This window comes from Bos indicus, chromosome 2 (assembly GCF_029378745.1).
Source record: "Bos indicus isolate NIAB-ARS_2022 breed Sahiwal x Tharparkar chromosome 2, NIAB-ARS_B.indTharparkar_mat_pri_1.0, whole genome shotgun sequence".
Lineage (NCBI taxonomy): Eukaryota > Metazoa > Chordata > Mammalia > Artiodactyla > Bovidae > Bos > Bos indicus.
This window is the reverse complement of record NC_091761.1, coordinates 27,381,883-27,403,825: the sequence shown is the minus strand read 5'-3', so window position 1 is coordinate 27,403,825 and position 21,943 is coordinate 27,381,883. Positions and strand designations below refer to the sequence as shown.

Below are 21,943 nucleotides of genomic sequence, written 5' to 3'. Positions count from 1 at the left end.
TTCCTGTAAGGGCTAAGGCTTATAATTGGTGGTTCCCTTACTCATTGCACCAAATGCTTTGGGTCCGTCTCTGAAAATGTGTAAAGATCTTTCAGTGATGATAAGTCAGTTAGATCTTGTCTCTCTTACACAAGGAGTCTTCTTCAATCCTGTAGTCCATAGTTGGAGAGTGATGCTCTCCACCGTGCCAGGCCTGTTGTGCATATTACTTATTTATTTTTGAAATCATTCATTTTTGGAAAAATCAAAACACAAAATTCACCATCTTAACTATTTTCAAGTGTATAGTTCAGTCGTGTCATGCGCATTCACACTGTCGTGCAGCCCGTTTCCAGAACCCCTTTCATATTGTGAAACTGACATTCCCTGCCCATTAGTCAACAAACCCCCATTCCTGCCACCTCCAAGCCCATCACTGAAAACTACCATTCTGCTTTCTGTCTCCATGAATTTGATGACTCCTTACCTCATTTAAGTGGAGTCACACCACACGTGTCCTTCTGTGACTGACATATTTCACTTAGCATAATGGCCTCAGGTTCATCCATGTTGTAGCATGTGTCGAAATGTCCTGCTTAAGGCTGAAGAATGCAGATTGTATTTTCTTTTGAGGAGAATGTTTCCAGGTAGTCACAGAAAACACTTGTATAACAAAGAAGGAGTTTTGACTGTTCTTCCCATCTTCTAATTGAGAAAATTGATGTACAGTGAATTTTCAAGGCTGTACAGTGTGGGGATAAATTAGAGCCCAAGTTTACCAGGCACAGTCCCGTGATTCCTCACAGATGGGCCATTGGATGTGTCTACACATCTCGTGTTGACTTGCCCCTCCATGCTCCTGACATTAGAGGCAATATGCCTTCTGCCATTCTTTGCCATTTTATTTGTTCCTCTTTTGCTTCATGACAATTAGGAATGCCATCTTGGGTCAGAGATGAATGGAAGCAAAACTGACTGTTAGTTGGCCCCCAGGAGCCTAGTCCTTGGGAGACGTTGCTGCATCAAGTCACCAAACCACTTCCTCTTGCTTGAGCTTCCTCAGCATGCATGCACCATATCTTTTCACTGAGCCAAGAGGACTCACAGAGGCTTCATTATCTTATGATAAATTACCATTTTCTTAATAGTAATTATAAGTGGATTCATTTGAGGGGCTAAAGTGTATCATTTTGTATGCTTTTCACTTATCTTGCATCAGTGCAGAGAAAGCCTACAAAAAGGGGCATTTTATAGTGAGGTCCATGAAAATGGAATTTATTCAGGCCTGTACGTGTTGTCAATGTTGCTAAATTAATAATATATACATTTTCTGGTCAATGCTGTAGCTTACTGTGGCCATCTGGCTCCTCTTCCTTCTCCCCTTGGTCAGAGTACCTTTGAACATTCCTGGTGCAGCTGGCTTAGTCTTGTTTCTTGTACAAAATGGGAATTTGGCTACTACCATATGTGCTTGTTACTCTGCACAGATTTTAATAAGGAAGGCCTTCTGTGCGTGGCTATCTCTCATTAGTGAGTTGCTCATTAATCCTTCCCTTTTTCCTTCAAACCGTGGCTACAGCCAGTGCAGATCCTTGGGGGTTCCCACCTCACTTCCCTCCCACCTGAAAGACCTGCCATTCCAGCCATCAGCAAGGACTTCTGGTATATTCTGTTGCCAAATACATCCCCACCTTCTATATTGCAACTGTTAACTAAGCCCTCACCCTCTAAAAACAACCCTCCTCCTAATTATAGAATAGAGCTGTTTGAAGACACCCATTGACACCCATGATAATCAATTTCTGAGGTCTGTACATATAGTGGTTAAATAGAAAGGTTATAAAAATATTTCTTTACTTGCCCTATCAAATAACAATGAACTTGAACAACCGTTTTCAAATAGGGACCAGAATTTATAAATGTTTGATCTAAATGCATGCCCCCAGCTGTTAGAATCAATACCTTAAAATGTGAGGTTCAGAAATAACTCTTTGGGACTTAATTGGTTCACAAGTCTTTCTAAAAATGGCTTTTATATTCACAAACTCTCCCCCTCTAGAAATGTCCTAGTATTGCCATCTTTTTTTTTTTTTTTTTAATTGCTCTGTTGCCAAGCAGAATCTGGAGTTTAAAAATGATTGGAGAACTTTCGTCTCTATGGTGACAGAACACCTTGCCTCTCTTGGTCATCTCCAGGGTTGGTACTTATTTGGTCAGTGATGACATACATGCTATTAATATTCCCAGAGAAAAGGTGCTAGTCAAGAGGCAGTCATTTGGTATAATGGACTCATAATTTAAGTATTCTATTGTATGATACCAAGATATGTGTATCTTTTTGAGGATTTTTTCCTTCCTTCTTTCTTCTTCTGCCCATTCTGCTCTCCTTCCCTTCCTTTTTGCTTTTCTTCTTTTGTTAAAAAAAAAAATCATTAAGGTACCTTATTAAAAAAAACAACAGGTATATTCTTGGTATTCAATATTGTTTGAATCACCTTTTATTTCCCAAGGCTTAATTTTTATTAAGATTCTGTTTTCCAGCACCTGTTCACAATAAGTATTTCTCCTGTGCATCTAAATTTTCTAACGGAAGTTGATAAATATGACCACGTTGGAGCTCAGAACAGCTTGCTGGTGTGCAAGCCTTGTGTCGCTGTTAACTAGGCTGCTGTTTGGGTTGACGGCCTGGGCCCTCGGCCAATGAACCTTGCTTGTGTTTAGAGTGCTTTGCAAAAAATCACCCATGGCTGAGTTCCAGGACCCAGCTGGTGAAATCAACTTATTGCTCTTTTGGTCTTTAACCTGAGAGAAAAAGTACATCTCATGAAAGATCCCTGACAGAGAGAGGTGATGATGATGAAGTTTAGTGAGAAACTTACTGAGAAGCTTGTGTTTGCTGTTTGGTAACTTTTGTGGGAAATTACTGGTATCTATTGCTTTGAGTACTTTAGATGCCTTGTGGGGGCCTGCCATGCTCCAGGTCTTTCCTGTTTCAGTTAGCTTTAGGATTTAAAAAAAAAGCATGTTTTAATCTTTTATTAAGGAAGCAGTATGGCATAGAATTAAATAAAACAATGTCCATGAAACCATATATCTTATACAATGCTTGACAGAACTCAGAGCAGTACCCAGCACATAATGACTAAAATTTGGTTGAATCAAAGCATAGTGCTAGGACCCAAAACAAATCAAAAAACCTCCTGAACTAGTGGTCACAAATTTTTCTACTTTTGATCAGTTAAAATGAGCAGAAATCATTAGGAAAAGGAGTTAACTTAAAGTTGCCAACCTTTTACTTTTCCTGGTAAGGAAATTACTTCATAAAAGAAAGGACATCTTAACATTTTAAAAGAGAAAAGATACCTTGTGGAAAAAAAAAAAAAGGACAATCCTTTCTATTTATAATTATGAAAAGTTTTTATCTCTCTCATTTTGCTTAAGACTGGGGAAAATTATGGGTTATGTGTCTTCTTAGAGGTTGAAGGCATGGGCTTTGGAGTCCTTCTACCTCCCCAGCACCTCTCCTAATTTGGTGTGACCTTGAGCAATGTAGCTTACCTCTCTGTGCCTTTGTGTCCTGATCTAAAGAATAGAGTTCATATAACCTACCTCATGGGAGTGTTAGGAGCATAGATAAGTGACACAAGCTGTTGAAACAGTACATGGCACATAAAAAAGGCTCCATAAATGTTGGCTATTACTGTAATCGTCAATGTGACTCACCAAATATTGCCAACTCTCTACTCTCAAGCACATACTTGAGGATGGTGCACTCAGCCACGGTACACTCAGCCATGCCCCTTCTTGTGGTTGGATATGACCAGATGGCTGGTAGGCTATGAGCAGAACTGACTTAGTCAATGATGTAATGGAATTGCTAGAGTGAGACCCACTAGAGTCTCTTTTCCCTCTAGCATGATGGGGCTTCCTGGTAGCTCAGATGGTAAAGAATCTGCCTGCAGTACCGGAGACCCAGGTTCGAACCCTAGGTCAGGAAGATCCCTTGGAGAAGGGAATGGCTACCCACTCCAAGTACTCCAAGTATTCTTGCCTGGAAAGTCCCATGGACAGAAGAGCCTGGGGAGCTACAGTCCGTGGAGTTGCAAAGTCAGACACAACTGAGAGACTAACCACTTTCACTTTCATAGTAATTGATAACCTTTGAGATAGAGGCTGCTCCATCTGGGTCCCTAAGTTTGAGATAGAGGCTGCTCCATCTGGGTCCCTAAGTGATGGCAATAAACAGAGTGCCCCCTGCCCAGCTAGTTGGTAACATACAATAGAATAAGACATAGACTTTTGTTATAAACCACTGAGATTTTAAGGGTTTCATTATTGCCACATAATCTAGCTTATCCTAACTGGCACAGCTACTATTAATAATCTGGCTGATTATCACCTCCTAGAACAGTATTTGGAAATCATTTGTAAAGATAGCAGTTCTCAAAGTGTGGTCTTCAGACACCTAGAGATTCCTGAGACCCTTTCAGAAGAGCTACAACATCAAAAGTGAAATCATAATAATGCTGGGATGTCACTTACCTTTCTCACTGCATTGAACTTTACACTGATCGTGCAAAAGTAATGGCAAAGTTGCTAGCAGTGGTACCAAACAGTGTGAGTAGTAGCTTTTGTATTCTTCTCTGCCACGTGCTTGCAGGAAGGAAAAGTGTCAGTTTTACTTGAGAATGCTCTTGTTGAATTAGTAAAAAGTGTTAATTTATTAAATCTCTAATTCTTGAGTGTACATTTAATTTTTTTTATTTTGTCTGATGAAATGGGAAGGAGCCAGGAAGAGCTTCTGCTGCAGAACAACATCCAGTGTGTCTCAAGAAAAGTCACACGTGGTTAGTGTTTTCCACTGAGGGCTGTGCTGGTTGCTTTTTCCCCCAAAAATCTAATTTTTACTTGAAAGAATGACAAACTATAGTTATTCCATTGTGTGCATTTGGTAAACACATTACTGAAAATGCACAGAGTGAACTTATTGAGGTGTTTCAAGTAAAACCATTGACATTATTTGTTGTCAATGATAAAACTCAAACTTTCAAGAAATTAGATTTTTTAGAAGACTTGTGTCCACCAGCAAAAGCTCTATTGCATCTCAATACTTAAAGACTTTTCTCAGGAGATTGGTAGTGATGACAATAAATGTGATTTTTAACACAGTGTGCAAAAATATGTTTCTTTAACTCCATGAGCCAATGTTTTACAAATGATGCATGATGCTCTGAAAATATGCGTGAGTGAAAGATCCATTCAAAGGTCAAGACAGACCAAAAGATTTTATGTAACAGAACATGAAATTTTTATTGATATAATTTTAAATTCCATATTGCAACTAACCTTTAAGAATGTCCCTCTTGTCAAGGTTTGGAATATCAAGGAAGAATATCCATAACTATCTGAAAAAGACTATTAAGATACTTCTCCCATTTCCAACTGTGTGATACCAGATTTTCTTTACATACTTTAACCAAAATAACTGGGCAACAGATTGAATATATATGCCATGATGAAATCCAGCATGAGATAGGCATCAAAGAGATTTGCAATCATGTAAAACCAAGGAGATCCAACCAGTCCATTCTGAAGGAGATCAGCCCTGGGATTTCTTTGGAAGGAATGATGCTCAAGCTGAAACTCCAGTACTTTGGCCACCTCATGCGAAGAGCTGACTCATTGGAAAAGACTCTGATGCTGGGAGGGATTGGAGGCAGGAGGAAGAGGGGACGACAGAGGGTGAGATGGCTGGATGGCATCACCGACTCGATGGACGTGAGTTTGAGTGAACTCCAGGAGATGGTCATGGACAGGGAGGCCTGGCGTGCTGGGGTCTCAAAGAACCCCTGGCGATTCATGGAGTCGCAAAGAGTCGGACACAACTGAGCGACTGAACTGAACTGAACTGAACTGAAAACAATTCCACTCTGTTCATTATATTTAAAAAATTTCGGAAAATGTGGTTATTTTTTATAAATATATTTATCTTAATTAACATAGTGGATTTTATTTAAAATAAATTAATAAGCATGTTTTACATGTTTTTAAATTTTTCCCAGTCTTCATGTCCAGTGTGGTAAATACTGATAGATATGACCCACATAAACAATTTTTGGTGTCCTCAATAATTTTCAAGAATATGCTCCTGACACCAAAACATTTAAGAATTGCTCATCTAGATTATTTTTATTCTTTTTAAGAAAACATCTCTTTATTTTATTTATTTATTTTGGCTGTGCTGTGGAGCATGCGGGATCTTACTTCCCAGACCAGAAATGGAACCAGTGCCCCCTGCATTGGGAGCACAGAGTCTTAACCAGTTAACCACCGGACCACCAGGAGTGTCCCTAGATTATTTTTAAGTCTTTCCTAAGGATATGACAGCGTATTAAAAAGCAGAGACATTACTTTGCCAACAAAGATCTGTATAGTCATAGCAATGGTTTTTCCAATAGTCATGTACAGATGTGAGAGTTGGACCATAAAGAAGATTGAGTGCCGAAGAATTGATGCTTTCGAACTGTGGTGTTGGAGAAGACTCTTCAGAGTCCCTTGGACTGCAGGGAGATCAAACCAGTCCATCCTAAAGGAAATCAGTCCTGAATATTCATCGGAAGGACTGATGCTGAAGCTGAAGCTCTAATACATTGGCCACCTTGATGCAAACAGCTGACTTATTGGAAAAGACCCTGATGCTGGGAAAGATGGAAGGCAGGAGGAGAAGGGGGCAACAGAGGATGAGACGGTTGGATGGCATCACCGACTTAATGGACATGAGTTTGAGCAAGCTCCAGGAGGTGGTGAAGGACAGGGAAGCCTGGCGTGCTGCAGTCCATGGGGTCGCAAAGATTCTGACATGACTGAGTGACTGAACAACGAACAACAAGGATATGACTTTCGGATCATGCCTCAGATTGTATCAGCATCTCCTCTCTTTGCTGGAAAGGCTGAAATCACACCAGATGACACCTGATTGTCCTGAGAGGGTGGAGGATGATGTAGAATTCTCCCTGGGTGACCTCAGTGCTGCTCCTTATAGACACTGGCAGGCAGACCACTTAACCACTCTTTCACAGAGGCTCCAAGTTGTGCTTTTGTGTGTTCAGTTATGACTGGAGTAGCAAGATCCTGCCCTCCAAGCTTAGGTTTCTTCCAAGGCAGGTACTGCTGACTCTGAGGGCTCTTTCTGTTTCTTTCTCACTGCAGTGACTTCAGAATCAAAGAAGGGAAGAAGAGGCAGCTCATTTTAGTAAGCCACCACTGGTGATCAAAGCATTTCAACCCAGGGCTGTGTGCAGGCTGGTGGGAGAACAATAGAATAGTCTTGTCTGGGGTGGGCGGGAGGAGGGGATGTCTTATGGGGCAATTTTATGAAATTTTATTCAAAATTAGTAGCTTGTTCCAGCAATCAAACTCCCAAGCACCTTGCCAGAGGAGAGGCTCTTAAGCATCTTTAAATCTCACAGTTAGATGACCAGCCCGGTGACAGCCCTGGGGCATCGTGGTGGCATCGACTGCTGTCCAAGGATGAGAAGTGACAGCAGGAAAGGGCCACAGCATTGCCACATTACAGAGAGACCTACACCCAGGACCAACACAGTGCTGTTGCTCCAGGGCTCGGGGTCCTTAAGTCCAGGCCCTCAGGGATCCAACCCCCCCTTGAGAGATGCCACTGACATTTGGAAAGCATCACTTCATTGGTGCATGGGTGGTTCAGTGGTAGAAGTCTTGCCTGCCACTCAGGAGGTCCGATTTCTTTTCCTGGCCCATGCAGCCGCAGTGTCCCCTTTTGGGGGGCTTCCCTGATAGCTCAGTTGGTAAAGAATGCACCTGCAATGCAGGAGACTCCGTTTCGATTCATGGGTCAGCAAGATGCCTTGGAGAAGGGATAGTCTCCCCACTCCAGTATTCTTGGACTTCCCTTGTGGCTCAGCTGGTAAAGAATTCACCTGCAGTGTGAGAGACCTGGGTTCAATCCCTGGGTTGGGAAGATCCCCTGGAGAAGGGAAAGGCTACCCACTCCAGTATTCTGGCCTGGACAATTCCATGGACTGAATAGTCCAAGGGGCCGCAAAGAGTCAGACACAACTGAGTGAGTTTCACTTTCACTTTCATTAGGAGATTTCATTCTGCTTCCCCTGGAGAGTTTCCCATAAGTCATCCTAGGAGTCTTGGGAAAGCGTCTACTTTGGCTTACTATCTATCTGTTATCTATCTATCTAAGAATCTCCCTGACTCAGTGAATTCCCTCCATTTCTATCCCCTTAAATATAAACAGACCCATGACATATCCTCTCCTTTGGCCTCCCAAGAAAAGGCACCTCTTCCACTCATGGCTAATCCTCCCCTTTGCTCTTGATCCCCTTCTCTTCCTGTCCCCTAGAAGTGACCTTGCTCTGTGTAATAGGCTCCCACTTACCTGTGTTTTCAGAAGGGTCCTCCCCCTCTGCCACCTTCCTTTTTTTCGTCTTTCCTTGATCTCCTGTTTCTGAGAAGCAGTCCACTGTGATGGGAGCCTGACCTCTCCAGTCACACAGAACTAGATGCTGGTGTGCCTCCAGCCTGTCCTTACCATATGACTCTGGAGAAATCTCACGGCTTCTCCGTGGCTCAGTTTCTTTATAAAATGGCATTCAAACAGTACTTGCCTTATGGCATTGTTGGGAATAAATCACCATGTCCTAACCTTCTGAAACCTGAGAATTACTAGGCAAGTCTCAGGGTGGATAGAAGTTCACCAGATACTCAAATGGGAGTGGGGCTTGGAGAAAAGAAGAGAAAATACAAAGCCTTCCAGCCGGGAAAAATCCCTGAAGGGCCAGACTACTGATGGGGGCAGGGAAGGTGACAGGTGAGTTTTGCAGGTAGAGTCCTGCCTGTTGGTGAAGGCAGGTGGGGAGTTCAGGCAGTGGAAGGAAGAGGAATTAGAAGAGAGACAGTAAGGCTGATGATAATAAGAAGAGTTTCCCTGAACCCCTCCTGACAACTTACAGCATCATCCCAGCTTGGCTGACCTAGAGGAGACTTTTTCTTCTTCCATTCGAAGCACCAAATTGAGACCTGATTTGTCATTTAGAACCTCCAGGGTTTGAAGGAGGAGATGGCAACCCACTCCAGTAGTCTTGCCTGGAGACTCCCAGGGACGGAGGAGCCTGGGGGGCTACAGTCAATGGGGTCGCAGAGTCAGACACAACCTAACACATGGCACAGGCTTTACAGAAAATGTGAGGATGATGGCTTTTGAGTTCTGGGATGGCTGATTTTAGTTGAGTCCAATCTGCCCCCTACTGACCGTTCTGGATGTTTCCAACCTGAATGAGTTTATTTGATGTCCAGTGCTGGCCCTCGCCTTGGTCCACTGTGTTATTTCCCACACCCCACCCTCACGCCAGATAAAAAGGAGAGCAAAATCTGTTAACTTGCACATCACTTAAGACTGTTACGTTGGGTGTATTTTAAATGTCCCAGAAGTGACCCTTCTAGCATGAAAAGCTGTACAAATTAGTGCGGCTGGACCAAGAATAATTTCAACTGCACCCAGAAGATGGATATTTTGGCTTCTAACTACTGGCGCCTGTAATTTGGCAATACTTGTAGTGATGGAGAACATCTCAATACCCAAAATTCAATGAGAAAAAAGATATGTGTGTATGATTAAGAAAAATACCTACGTCACTTGAAAGCAGAGTGCATCTGGAGAGCATACTTTGGAGGGGAAGAGAGGTAGAAAGCAGGGAGGACTCAGGGAGTTTCAGATGAAGTTCCAGGCTCTGGCCAGGCATAGTGGGAGGGAAGCAGTGGCCCTATCTTGTTGCTTTCTGTTGTGCAAATAAAATTTTATTGCATCTTTTTCCTCAGTAATAAAATCAATTAAAGATTAAATATTAACTAAATAATTCAAAGTACATGAGATTATGAGTTCTTGATCTTAAAATGGTGCTGTCTTTGTTACACAGGAGAAAGATTGGGTAAACACTGCTGATACAGCAGTTCTTTATTTCATTTAAGTGTGTTCCCAGAAGCTCTGAAGTAATGGCACATGTTGCGGTAGAGAGACTAATGTTGCATCCAGGACAGCTCTTGTTTTCACAAAAGCTTAAGCTTTTCAAAAGCTCTTAAAGTTGTAGTTATAATTTATCATGAGGATTTTGATGGAGATATCTGCCAAAACTGTTTTTTTTAATAATTTATCTGAATTTTGAAAGTAATACTGAATGGGTTGCTTCAGAACAGCTGTGAAAATTAAACCCCTTATTTATTCTTTATCTAAAGAAAATGTGATGAAGCCAGCCATGAGCCTATGCGATTGTGATATCTCAAATTACAAGACTGTTTTACATATTACGCTGTTTGATGTGGTTCTAAGGCGGAGGTTATCAAAATTTTTTCTAAAGGGCCAGCTAGTAAATATTTTAAACTTGAGAGCGGTACAGTCTCCATTGCAACTATTTAACTCTACCACTATAGCAAGAACACTGCCATAAACAGTGATTAAACAAATGGATGTTGCTGTGTTCTAATAAAATATTATTTACAAAAACAAATAAGGAACAGATTCGGCCTGGAGTCTGTAGTTTGTCTTTCTCTGCTCTAAAGTTGAGTCACTTGGATATGCCTATTTGGTGAAGAGTGAGGATGTCAGCTTTAAGAATGGCAGAGAGAGATATTCACATCATATCAGCACATGTTTTTAAAAACGTTTCAATACTAACAATAGCAAGCTTAAAATCTTTAACCAATTAATTTCTTAGCACTTGCTATTTTTATAATGATGTTTGTATGAGACAGTTATCTCCCTCAAGGACCTAAATCTGTATATATTTAGTCCCAAAAGTGAAAAATCTAGTCTATTGGGGAAAAAGTGTAGAAATAAATTTGTCTCTAGATTTTGTGTGAATAAGGTTTTATTCATGGATTGATATCAGAGATGGGCTAATTGAATCATTCCTGCAGGACTCTACCTCTTTATAATTAAACAAACATTATCCAAACAAATCACATTTTTTCATCCATTTCCACATTTTCCCATAAATATTTACACTAGAGTAGAGGCTATACATAATAATGAAAGTGAATTTCAACTACAATTTTTGAAGAACTTTGTTATTTGAAATACCCTTCTTTAAGTGGCACATTTAACCAGTTCTCTTTCAGTTCAGTTTTGTTGCTCAGTCATGTCCGACTCTTTGCGACCCCATGAATCGCAGCACACCAGGCCTCCCTGTACATCACCAACTCCCGGAGTTCTCTCAGACTCATGTCCATTGAGTCGGTGATGCCATCCAGCCATCTTATCCTCTGTTGTCCCCTTCTCCTCCTCCTGCCCCCAATCCCTCCCAGCATCAGAGTCTCTTCCAATGAGTCCACTCTTCGCATGAGGTGGCCAAAGTACTGGAGTTTCAGCTTTAGCATCATTCCCTCCAAAGAAATCCCAGGGCTGATCTCCTTCAGAATGGATCTCCCTGCAGTCCAAGGGACTCTCAAGAGTCTTCTCCAACGCCACAGTTCAAAAGCATCAATTCTTCAGCGCTCAGCTTTCTTCACAGTCCAACTCTCACATCCATACGTGGCCACTTGACTAGACGGACCTTTGTTGGCAAAGTAATATCTCTGCTTTTGAATATGCTATCTAGGTGGTCATAACTTTCCTTCCAAGGAGTAAGGGTCTTTTAATTTCATGGCTGCAGTCATCATCTGCAGTGATTTAACTCAAGGCCAGCTAGAAATATAATAACCAAGTAAATTGTGAGAGGTTGCAGATACCCCAAAGGTTGACCTTTACATTTACATACATTATGTGAACTTCTTACATCATGGGCTGGTAACAGAAAGGTATAATTTACAAGTTGCCTAATATGGGCAAATCAGAATTAACAGATTTTTATAAATCACTCTGAATGTTCTTTTATTTCAGTCATTGTCTTTACAACCTAGACAGTTAGTATTCTGTTTCTTTGCTTTTTAAGAGAAATATAGATAGATATACAGAGAAGACAATGGCACCCACTCCAGTACTCTTGCCTGGAAAATCCCATGGATGGAGGAGCCTGGTGGGCTGCAGTCTATGGGGTCACGAAGAGTTGGACATGACTGAGTGACTTCACTTTCACTTTTCACTTTCATGCCTTGGAGAAGGAAATGGCAGCCCACTCCAGTGTTCTTGCCTGGAGAATCCCAGGGATGGGGTTCCTGGTGGGCTGCCTTCTATGGGGTTGCACAGAGTCGGACACGACTGAAGCGACTTAGCAACAGCAGCAGCAGCAGATAGATATGTTAATATATCAATATATATATATTCATGCATAGGACTTCAGCTATCCATAACCAAAGTTTGAGTATCTATTATATCTTCATATTCACTCAATGGGAAAAGTGTTTAACTATGATTGTTCTTGGCACGTGTAAGTTTTGTCCGAAGTTCACACACTCCATGTGTGTTCATTCTGGAGTGAAGGTGGAGCCTGGGTGGCCACTCTTCCCCTATATGATGCCAACTTACAGGCTTGAAGCCCACTTTCTGCACAACTGTATTGCTCCCCAACATTCTGAGCTTTATTCCCAGGTTCCACGATCCCAAGAGAAGAGATGGGGAAACTATTGTTGATCTCTAGAAAAAAAGAACATGCTACTCTGTTAACAACCCTATTAATTTCTTTGTACCTGAAGACTCAAATAGGAAAACTATTTAAAAAAAAAATAGAAATGAGATATTTCTATTATTGCTATAGTGGCCGTAAAATGAAATCAGCTTCAAATTATGTTTCTTTCATTCTGTTTCTTAGAGAGTTTGAAAATCTGCTAAGTGGGTAACATGGCTTGATTCCTACCCCTGGGTCAGGGAGATCCCCTGGCAAAGGAGTTGGCAACCCTCTCCAGTATTCTTGCCTGGAAAATCCCGTGGAAAGAGAAGCTTGGCAGTCTACAATCCATGAGGTTGCAAAGATTGGACATGACTGAACAACTAAACAACAACAATTCATGAGTTAGAGTATTTTTATTAATGGTATTTGTTTAATTTGGGAAAGCTGCATCGGTCATTTGCATCCCAGAGAGAAGAGTCTTTTCTTTGTCTTGCACTTTAGTGGTATTTCATATTTTTCACCACCCATGCACATCTGAATTAACCATCACTTAATATCTTGATCTTAACTTTTTTTTGAGAAGCTTCACCAATGCTTTTCTTTATTTGTTGCAAAGATTATTCCCAAAAGAAACTGCATAAAATTGTTAATACTTTAGCCAGCAAACAGGAATTTAGAAAACAAGCTTCTTGTTTGTAGTGGAAGTTTTTTTAATAAGAAATGAGTTAATTTTGCTTTCATAAGAATATGTACATCGATGTGAATTTATGTGTTTTCTGAAAACAGTATGATTTCGAAGCCTTGTTCGTTCAGCCTGACCACTGCAAATGGAGTTCCATCATATAGAACATCAGACTTCGGTCCCTGTGGCCCTTTGGTGCTAATATTTTGTTGTGCAGAGAATTCCCCTGGAGAACTGAGTTAAGGATGCCCATTCTCGTTCTACTAATAACAGTTGGGGATGGATCCCAAGTAACTAGAAGTTTATCTGCACCTACAAGTTTCTGAAGTGGAAGCTACACAAAATAGGCTGAGACTCTGTTCTGGGTTCTCTAAATGCCATTCAGAAATGTAATATGGAAAAAAACCCAATGTTTTCTTCCCAGCTTCTGGCTTTTCCTTCAGTTTCTTTGTTTTAGTCTTATTCTAATTGTACTTGAGTCAAGACCATATCTATATTTTTTCCTAACTCTGATAATTACCACAGGAGAAGCCACTAGAATGAGGGCGGGGGTTGAGGTAAATATCATGCAGGGAATGTAGAAGGAGCCCTTGACAATGGCTATGAATATGCCCAGAAACAACATGACAGAACAGTAGGAGGTTGGGGACCACTGATGCAGGTAGCCAGGCCAGTCTGTTTAAAATAAGGGCTTTGGGCTCTGTCTTCAGTATGAAGGCCAACAAGAAATCACAGTCTCTCTACCTAATTGATGCTACCAAAAATGGAAGAAACATTCTTAACCTAAATGCTAAGTTTCCTGCAGCTTGCCTGCGTCTAGATATATTAACACACCAGTTACTTTCAGCAGTAATAAACAAGAGGATGGGAGTTTGCCACAATGTGTTGATAAAGTCTAAATTGACAATTTGTTTAAAAACTGTTATTTGTACCAGATTCACTAGCTATTCAGAAAAATGTCACAGTGAGGGGATGAGAGTAACACACAAAATAATGGTTGCATGGCTTTTATTAAAGGTATTTCATTGTGTATAATGCTTTCTGAAGCACAAATGTAAAAGACAAAATCCATTATTCATGCTTTTTATATTCATACAGATATGACAGTATAATGAAAATTGGTCTTCTGCTGTGAGCATAGCTCTGAGCCCCTCAGTAATAAATGTTTTCTAGGACCAGGTTATTTATATGCAAAAATCATCTTCACAGAGCAAACTTTGTCTGAAAAACAAGTCTCTTGTTTTTATGGCAACCTTGCTATATTGCCAAGGGCATTGTTTTATTTATTGACATTTATATCAGATACATATTAGGAAACTTAATTATAAAATGGCCCTAATCCTCCATAAGGTTTTAATCAATTTATAATCATTTTAAAATTAAATCGAGAAAACCTCTTCTCTTTCAGTGAATCAAGAGCAATCATTCAGGGCTAAACAATGGGAAATGTGGAAAGTATTGTTCTGGTTAGGTACTCAACTAGCTAGATTTTAAAATCTATGTATTCAGCATGGGTGAATATAAACTCACTGAACTGTTGAATTAACACTCTATGTTTTTATTTAATTATATTTATGAGACAATATAAAATAGCAGTTGATAGGTTAGCTCCACTTTAATTGATCCATTGTTTTGAAGTAGCTATTGTCTGGTAGATTACTCTAGATGATAAAACCGAATACATTTCTGATAACAGCCTGGAGTGAAGAGATTTCATCTTCCCCTGGGAAACATTATCAGAGCAATTTTTATTATATGCTTAAGGCACTTTTGGTATTGTTCAACTAATGCTTTAGGAAAACCCTAGATGACTACAAAAGCATCAGAGAAATCAAGGGAAATATGTAAAACTGGTAAGTTGAGTCAGTATATGGTCACTGATTAAACTCAGAGCATGGTCTTCATTTCTCTCACCATGAGCTGAGAACTAATTAGAGATGCAAATGTGGGTCTAGAGGAAGGAGCGTGGTCACAGGTCCACAGGCAGCAGGAGTTTGCACAACTTCATTCTGTAGTTCTGCTCTGGGCTTTAGAATGAACTGATGCAAGACATGATTCTGCCAACAGTGGTATCTACCATCATGCCACACAGCTCATTTTGAGACTAGGTTAACTGAAAATAAGAAAGATAGTTCTATTTCATTCTTTAATGTATCTGACCTTATTTAGGAAACTAATACATTTTTTATTCCAGTAAATATGAGCTATTTACTAGAATAAATTAAAAAACCAATATGTATGCTCAGTCACTCAGTCATGTCTGACTCTTTGCAACCCTTTGGACTGTCACCCACCAGGACCCTTTCTCCATGGGACTTTTTAGGCAAGAATGCTAGAGTGGATTGCTATTTCATCCTCCAGGGGATCTTCCTGACCCAGGGATTGTACCCACATTTCCTGTCTCCTGCATTGAAGGCAGATTCTTTACCCACTGAGCTATTGGGGAAGCCCAATAATAAGTCAATATGGTTATCCATAAATACAGAAAAGTAACCTCTGGACACCAAAGTGTATACAGAACCATTTAAACATTGTGTTTTTTTAAATATACCCATTTGGCTCTACTTCATCATTGTCATTTAAAGCTTGAATTTATAAAACATAAAAAGATATTCTTAAAGAGTTCTGTATCACAGGAATTTAAACAGTAGAAGAATCCATAGCTTTATAGATTTAAGTTATATAAATTAAAATGATTGGAATTTTTCAATGTGGGAACTATACAAGGAAATATATGGCAAAAGGACCTTATAGATGCAGTGTTTTATTACTTATAGATTATCATTAATTACTTTCAGGATATAAGCAAAAAACATTGTTTAAATGTTTTAGAACCATTTAAGTCATCAAAGTTGAACTTTCAGACCCCAAACTGTGTGACATCAATAGCTACTTCATGAAGAGTGTATGTATCTGTGCATACACTCACTTTCTTTTTTTTCTCTTTCTCTCAGTTTCATAATATGCTTCTAATTTTGTCTCATTTCTCTCTGAATTGTCCGTGGTTTCAAATAGGTCATCATTAGAGCTGGTCTTGGCGCTGAAGTCCCATAGACTTCGAGTTTACTCTGGGAGAAATACAGACTAAATAAAAGTGTCAGTAAAAGCATTTCCAAACAATATAAATTCCATGTTACAATAAATGTGTCCAGGTGGTCAGGAGATAAATCAGTAGTGGAGAAAGATAATCTTTTCACATGAGCCAGGAAGCAGCCGCCCTGAAGTTGATCAAAATAAGGATGGCCAAATTCCCATTAGGTTTGCCAGTTATATTTTTTTTCTAATGACTACAGACAGATAATGGTTAAAATTCAGAGCTTGTTTGAGTAGAAATGCCATCAGAAATGCCAACATATTACGATTCTTATTTTAACATTCGGTTGGGCCTATTCCAGAAGAAGGATGCCAAACCCTAGCCACTAGTAGTCAGAGAAATGGTCCAGTTGGACCTGCACTGCTGCCTAGAAGAGTTTCCTAATGTATGAATCCAAATAATACCTTTCTGAGCTTGAAACCTGTCAACTGAAAAAAAAATGTACAATTTACAAGTTGAAAATTATTGTCAGTAAGTTGACAAAACTGAGGACTTAAGCTGCGGACATAGCATCTCAGATCGCTCTGAGAGATTACTCCAAAGAGACAAAGGGGACCCAAGATATATAGGAGTTTCTACAACAAAGACCCGGTAGTCAGAATAGCAAAAGATGATTATTAAAGAAACAGATATCTCAAGTTAAGGGACTTAGTGCTTTTCTGTGTATAGGAAGATGACTATCCCATGCGTATCACTCATTCCTTTGACAACACCTCAGCAATCTGGGGCCAGGATCTTCTGCTTTCTCTCCTGAGCCACCTCAAGGTGCACTGTCAGGGTGCACGGCAGTGTCTGACTGCTGGTGGGCATCTTCTTTCCATCCTGAGTTTCCTCAGTGCTCACTCTGGAGGACACTGTAATTTGATGGCTGCAACATCCTTTGTCTACTGATAAGGCAGGTAATAGTTTTTTCATTCACAAATTCTATATGGCAATTTTTCCCATAGCTTTAAATTCCTTGGCTTAGTACAAAACAGCCTTTATGATCTGGCCTTAGTCCCGGTGTTGATCACATTGTCCAGAGTCACTGGTCTCCTGCGTGTCTCTCCCAGGATATGGTGAACGCTCAGAGAGCAGGAACTATATATTACTTATTTTAGCTTCCCCAGCGCTGGGCCCATTGGGTTCCTCAGAAGTATTAGATGAATGGATAAATAGATGGGAAAACTGCGATGCTGCTAAACCCTAACGAACATGCCTGTGTCTTCTGCTTCCCAGGACTTTGCCGTTATGTTCCTGCACCACCTTGTAGCTATTCTCTTGATTACCTTTTCATATGTCAACAACATGGCCCGAGTAGGGACCCTGATCCTCTGTCTCCACGATTCAGCCGATGCTCTTCTAGAGGTAAAAGTTTTCTTTGCATATATAAGAGTACAAAATCTGAAATTTAAAGAATCCCTCAGATCCTCAGTTCTTCTAGGGTATGCTAGATGGTATTGGGAGAAGGTAGTATATGACTTCTTTGAATCTGCAGAGTGTTTCTTTGTAGGTCTAATTGGTGAAAGTGAGACTTTAATATACAAATTTGTGTGCAAAAACTATTCACCAAGTTAGCATTCTTTATTAACAGAATAATGAAAGCCTTTACCCTTCCACACTTAAGAAATTAATGTTTTACAATGGGAAAATTACTGTTTGAATAGGCTTTGTTTTTAGTGTTACAAGTTTCACACTGATTTATCTGGAAGGTATGTATAACTCACTATAGTTAGTAGTTGTTCATCCTGATGAAATTAACAGTCATAGTTTTTATTGCCTATATACATGTGTCAGTTCAATTCAGTTGCTCAGTCGTGTCCGACTCTTTGCGACCCCATGAATCACAGCATGCCAGGCCTCCCTGTCCATCACCAACTCCCAGAGTTCACTCAGACTCACATCCATCAAGTCACTGATGCCATCCAGCCATCTCATCCTCTGTCGTCCCCTTCTCCTCCTGCCCCCAATCCCTCCCAGCATCAGAGTCTTTTCCAATGAGTCAACTTTTCGCATGAGGTGGCCAAAGTACTGGAGTTTCAGCTTTAGCATCATTCCCTCCAAAGAAATCCCAGGACTGATCTCCTTTAGAATGGACTGGCTGGATCTCCTTGTAGTCCATGGGACTCTCAAGAGTCTTCTCCAACACCACAGTTCAAAAGCATCAATTCTTCGGCACTCAGCTTTCTTCACAGTCCAACTCTCATCCGTACATGACCACTGGAAAAACCATAGCCTTGACTAGACGGACCTTTATTGGCAAAGTAATGTCTCTGCTTTTGAATATGCTATCTAGGTTGGTCATAACTTTCCTTCCAAGGAGTAAGCATCTTTTAATTTTATCCTAGTACTTTTACAGTGAAAGTATATATGAATTGCATATTTTACGTGAAAACTATGTTTTCTATGCATATACATATTAAGAATACCCTAAGAGATATTGGTTGCACTTTAGTTAACTATCTAAACCATTACCACAAAGAATTATTAAAATAGCAAAAAATAATGAAAAATAAAAATTCTTCTAAACATATTTCAAAAGATAAAATCCCAAGTAAAATTTTGATGTGGTATTTACTCTTAATATTGGCCCCCATGAAGAGACATGCTCAGTAAGGCTATAGAATTACAGTTTTTCACTTTAATGCTAAGAAATTTACCTAACTGGTCAAAAATAAACTTACCAAAGTACAAACTCCATGTAGAAATGGGTCTTAGAATCTATATTCTGATTTTTCATTCCTTTTGCCCTACAGTTCTGCCCCTCTGAAGCTTGTGCTGTCACTATGAATGTAAAATACAAGTGCCCTCAAATAATGATTTGTTATTGCAATATAAGCAGAAATTTCAGGTCATAAAATTGAATCTACTATAAAGGCAATTAGTCAAGGTTTGACGTATATACAGCACTTCATTAAAGACTCTGGTCCCTATAAGGTTATGAAACAAAAAAATATTCCTAACGGGCTAGATATGTCATATGGAAGGTTGGCACTATTTTAAGTGATTCAAGCTAGATTCTATCCAGCACATTTTTTAAAAGAAATAAAATTAGTGCAAAGGCAATTCCCTGAAAATCAGTTACCATGTGGTTAAATCCTCAGTGTGCTTGGAGGTAGAAAAATATACAGCAATATACCATTTTGAAATCAATCCTGTATAATCTGCCAGCTCTTATGTCTGTGGAAATGGATGGCCTAGTGCTCGGCAGAACCATAATTCAGAAAATGTGGGCTGAATCATCATCTACCACTTTTATCAAAAAAAGAAAAATAATCCAGAAGCCCAAGTCATGTGAATGACTCCTTTTTAAACAAAGGTTTAAAAGGAAATGTTCTTCATCCCTTGGATTCTATTTGACATTATAAAATAATGCTTGAGAATATCCAAATAATGAGATATGTTGACTCTCCAAAGTGGAATCTATGGCTTAGACATTTCAGAAAAATTGATGTTTAATACTTGTTATTGAATACTGGTGAATGAATCTAAAAGAAAAACTACATGGTTTACATAGCCAGAAGGAGGCAGAAGATGCTTTTTTTACTCCGTTAGTATAAGTTGTGATGTCACATACAAAGTATTCATGAAAGTAAAGGTTCATAATCTTGGCTTCCACTCAGTTAATAGATACTGATATTTCCTTTTAGGAATGTATTTCTCTCATAGCTTCATATTTTACTTAAAGATCTTAAATTACAGCTTCTATGGATACTGTCAACAATCCTTTCAAGTCTGGCTCAGCTATTTTAACTTTACAAGAAGTTAGAAAATAATGTCATGAATTTGAAATACATCTTCAGTTTATAACCCTGTGTGTGGGTACTGTGAATTATATGTGAAAATGTAAAAAGAGGTAATCAAGCACAATTATGTTTTCAGTGTCACCTATTCTTACTTAGAATCATCTGTAAAAAGTAAATGGTAGAGAAAGGGATGTATTTCTTTCCTTGACTAATTTATAATATAAAAAGTGGTCACTTAAATCACTCCCATAAATTATTAGTGTACTTCTCATAGACATTCTGAACACTGGTGACTTTTCATCTAGAAAATGACCCAATAATGTAAATTTGAAAGTGATACCTAAATGGATTCACTGAAATAACATTATCTTGACACATTCTTCATTTCTAAATTTGTGAGGGTAAGCCAAGAAACTGTCCCTAGAGACCTCCTTATACCTGTTTAAGAAACACCTATGAGTATAAAGAAGGAAAAAGTACAGGAAGGCTCAATATATTGTCTATAAAGTTTGTGACCTTAGTATTTGGAATTCATTAAAGGTTTAAAGGATTATCTAGCACTTTCTATTTTGACCTGTTATGCCAAATTCCTGTTTTGGTGTCTTTGGCCTGCTAATATTATCTGTAATGAAAGAATTTCTTATTTTTCTGTTTTCCTGAAGTCAACCATATAATTGAATTTTCCAGGTTGCTGAATATTTTATTAAATCTGTAGCAGTCAGTAGTTCTACTTATGGCTAATACCGCATTTCACTTGACTTATGGGTAATTTATAAATATGATGCATGATGCATGACATTTCAAAGTAGCCAGCAGTTTTATGCATCTGGTAAGTTATATCTTAAAGGAGACTCATACATATTGAAAGAAGCTTTTCATTTATCAGTTTAACTCAATTAATCTTTCACATTCCTTCCTTTTATAGGCTGCCAAAATGGCAAATTACGCCAAGTTTCAGAAAATTTGTGATCTCCTGTTTGTTATGTTTGCCATGGTTTTTATCACCACACGACTGGGTGTATTTCCTCTCTGGTAAGTGTGCCTATCTTTCTGATAAGGCCACCCCATCCAGAATAGGTTTTATGAAACATTTTCCTGTTGAATTTTATTCCAGATACTTAGTAAGAAGTTTAAAGAAAGCGAGGGAGAGACTCAAGAAACAGCTTGATTTCTTCTTCCAGAAGGAAGTTGTCTTCTTTGTTAATACTTTCTACAGGATCGTGAGAGAAGGATGTGGCTTGCGTAGGTTCTTAAGCCACAGGAAGCCGTCAGCCACTTTCGGCTCCAATCCTAAAATATGATGCAAAAACCTTAGCCATGAAAGTTTGCATTAAGAAAGGAAGTATGGTGTTGCAACCAGTTAGATATCTGGGATCCTCCTGTACCAGTCATTCACCAAGGATTTATTAGCCACAGCAGCAGAATCACCTCTGAACTTGTTAGAAATGCAACCTCTGGGGCCCCACCCACCCCAGACCTACTGAATCACAGACTCAGAGTGTGGGGCCTGGCAATTTGGATTTTGATATGCCTTCCTGATGACTGCTACATTCATGTTTTAGGACCACTATCCTATATAATTCTCATCGGCTGCATTTATAGCTAAAGCAAATGAAAAGTATAGCTCAAAAGTAACCCTTAAAATTCTCTGTGGCCCCTTACTGTCTGGACGTCTTTTCTTTGGTTGAGAGCTATATGACAGGTTTTGATGAAATATGACAGTCTCTTGTATAGAAAATAGGTCTACTGTCATTAATCTTTATGGAGATCATTATTTCTGAAAAAAATATTATTCCTCCATTTCACTTAAAGTCTACCACTGATGACAGATTTTTTTATTCCATTTGGGAAAATTGATTTGAATGGGAAATTAGAGCAA

General features: G+C 39.4%; 1 protein-coding gene across 3 annotated transcripts in view; it reads left to right on the top strand.

Moving 5' to 3' along the window:
- Positions 1-21,943, top strand: part of CERS6 (ceramide synthase 6) — a 359,336-nt gene that overhangs the window by 276,045 nt on the left and 61,348 nt on the right. For all 3 annotated transcript variants that reach the window (XM_070803789.1, XM_070803794.1, XM_070803792.1), the window contains exons 7-8: positions 17,558-17,686; positions 20,990-21,096. In XM_070803789.1, the coding sequence (XP_070659890.1) occupies positions 17,558-17,686; positions 20,990-21,096 (236 nt within the window). The remainder of the gene's footprint in view (positions 1-17,557; positions 17,687-20,989; positions 21,097-21,943) is intronic.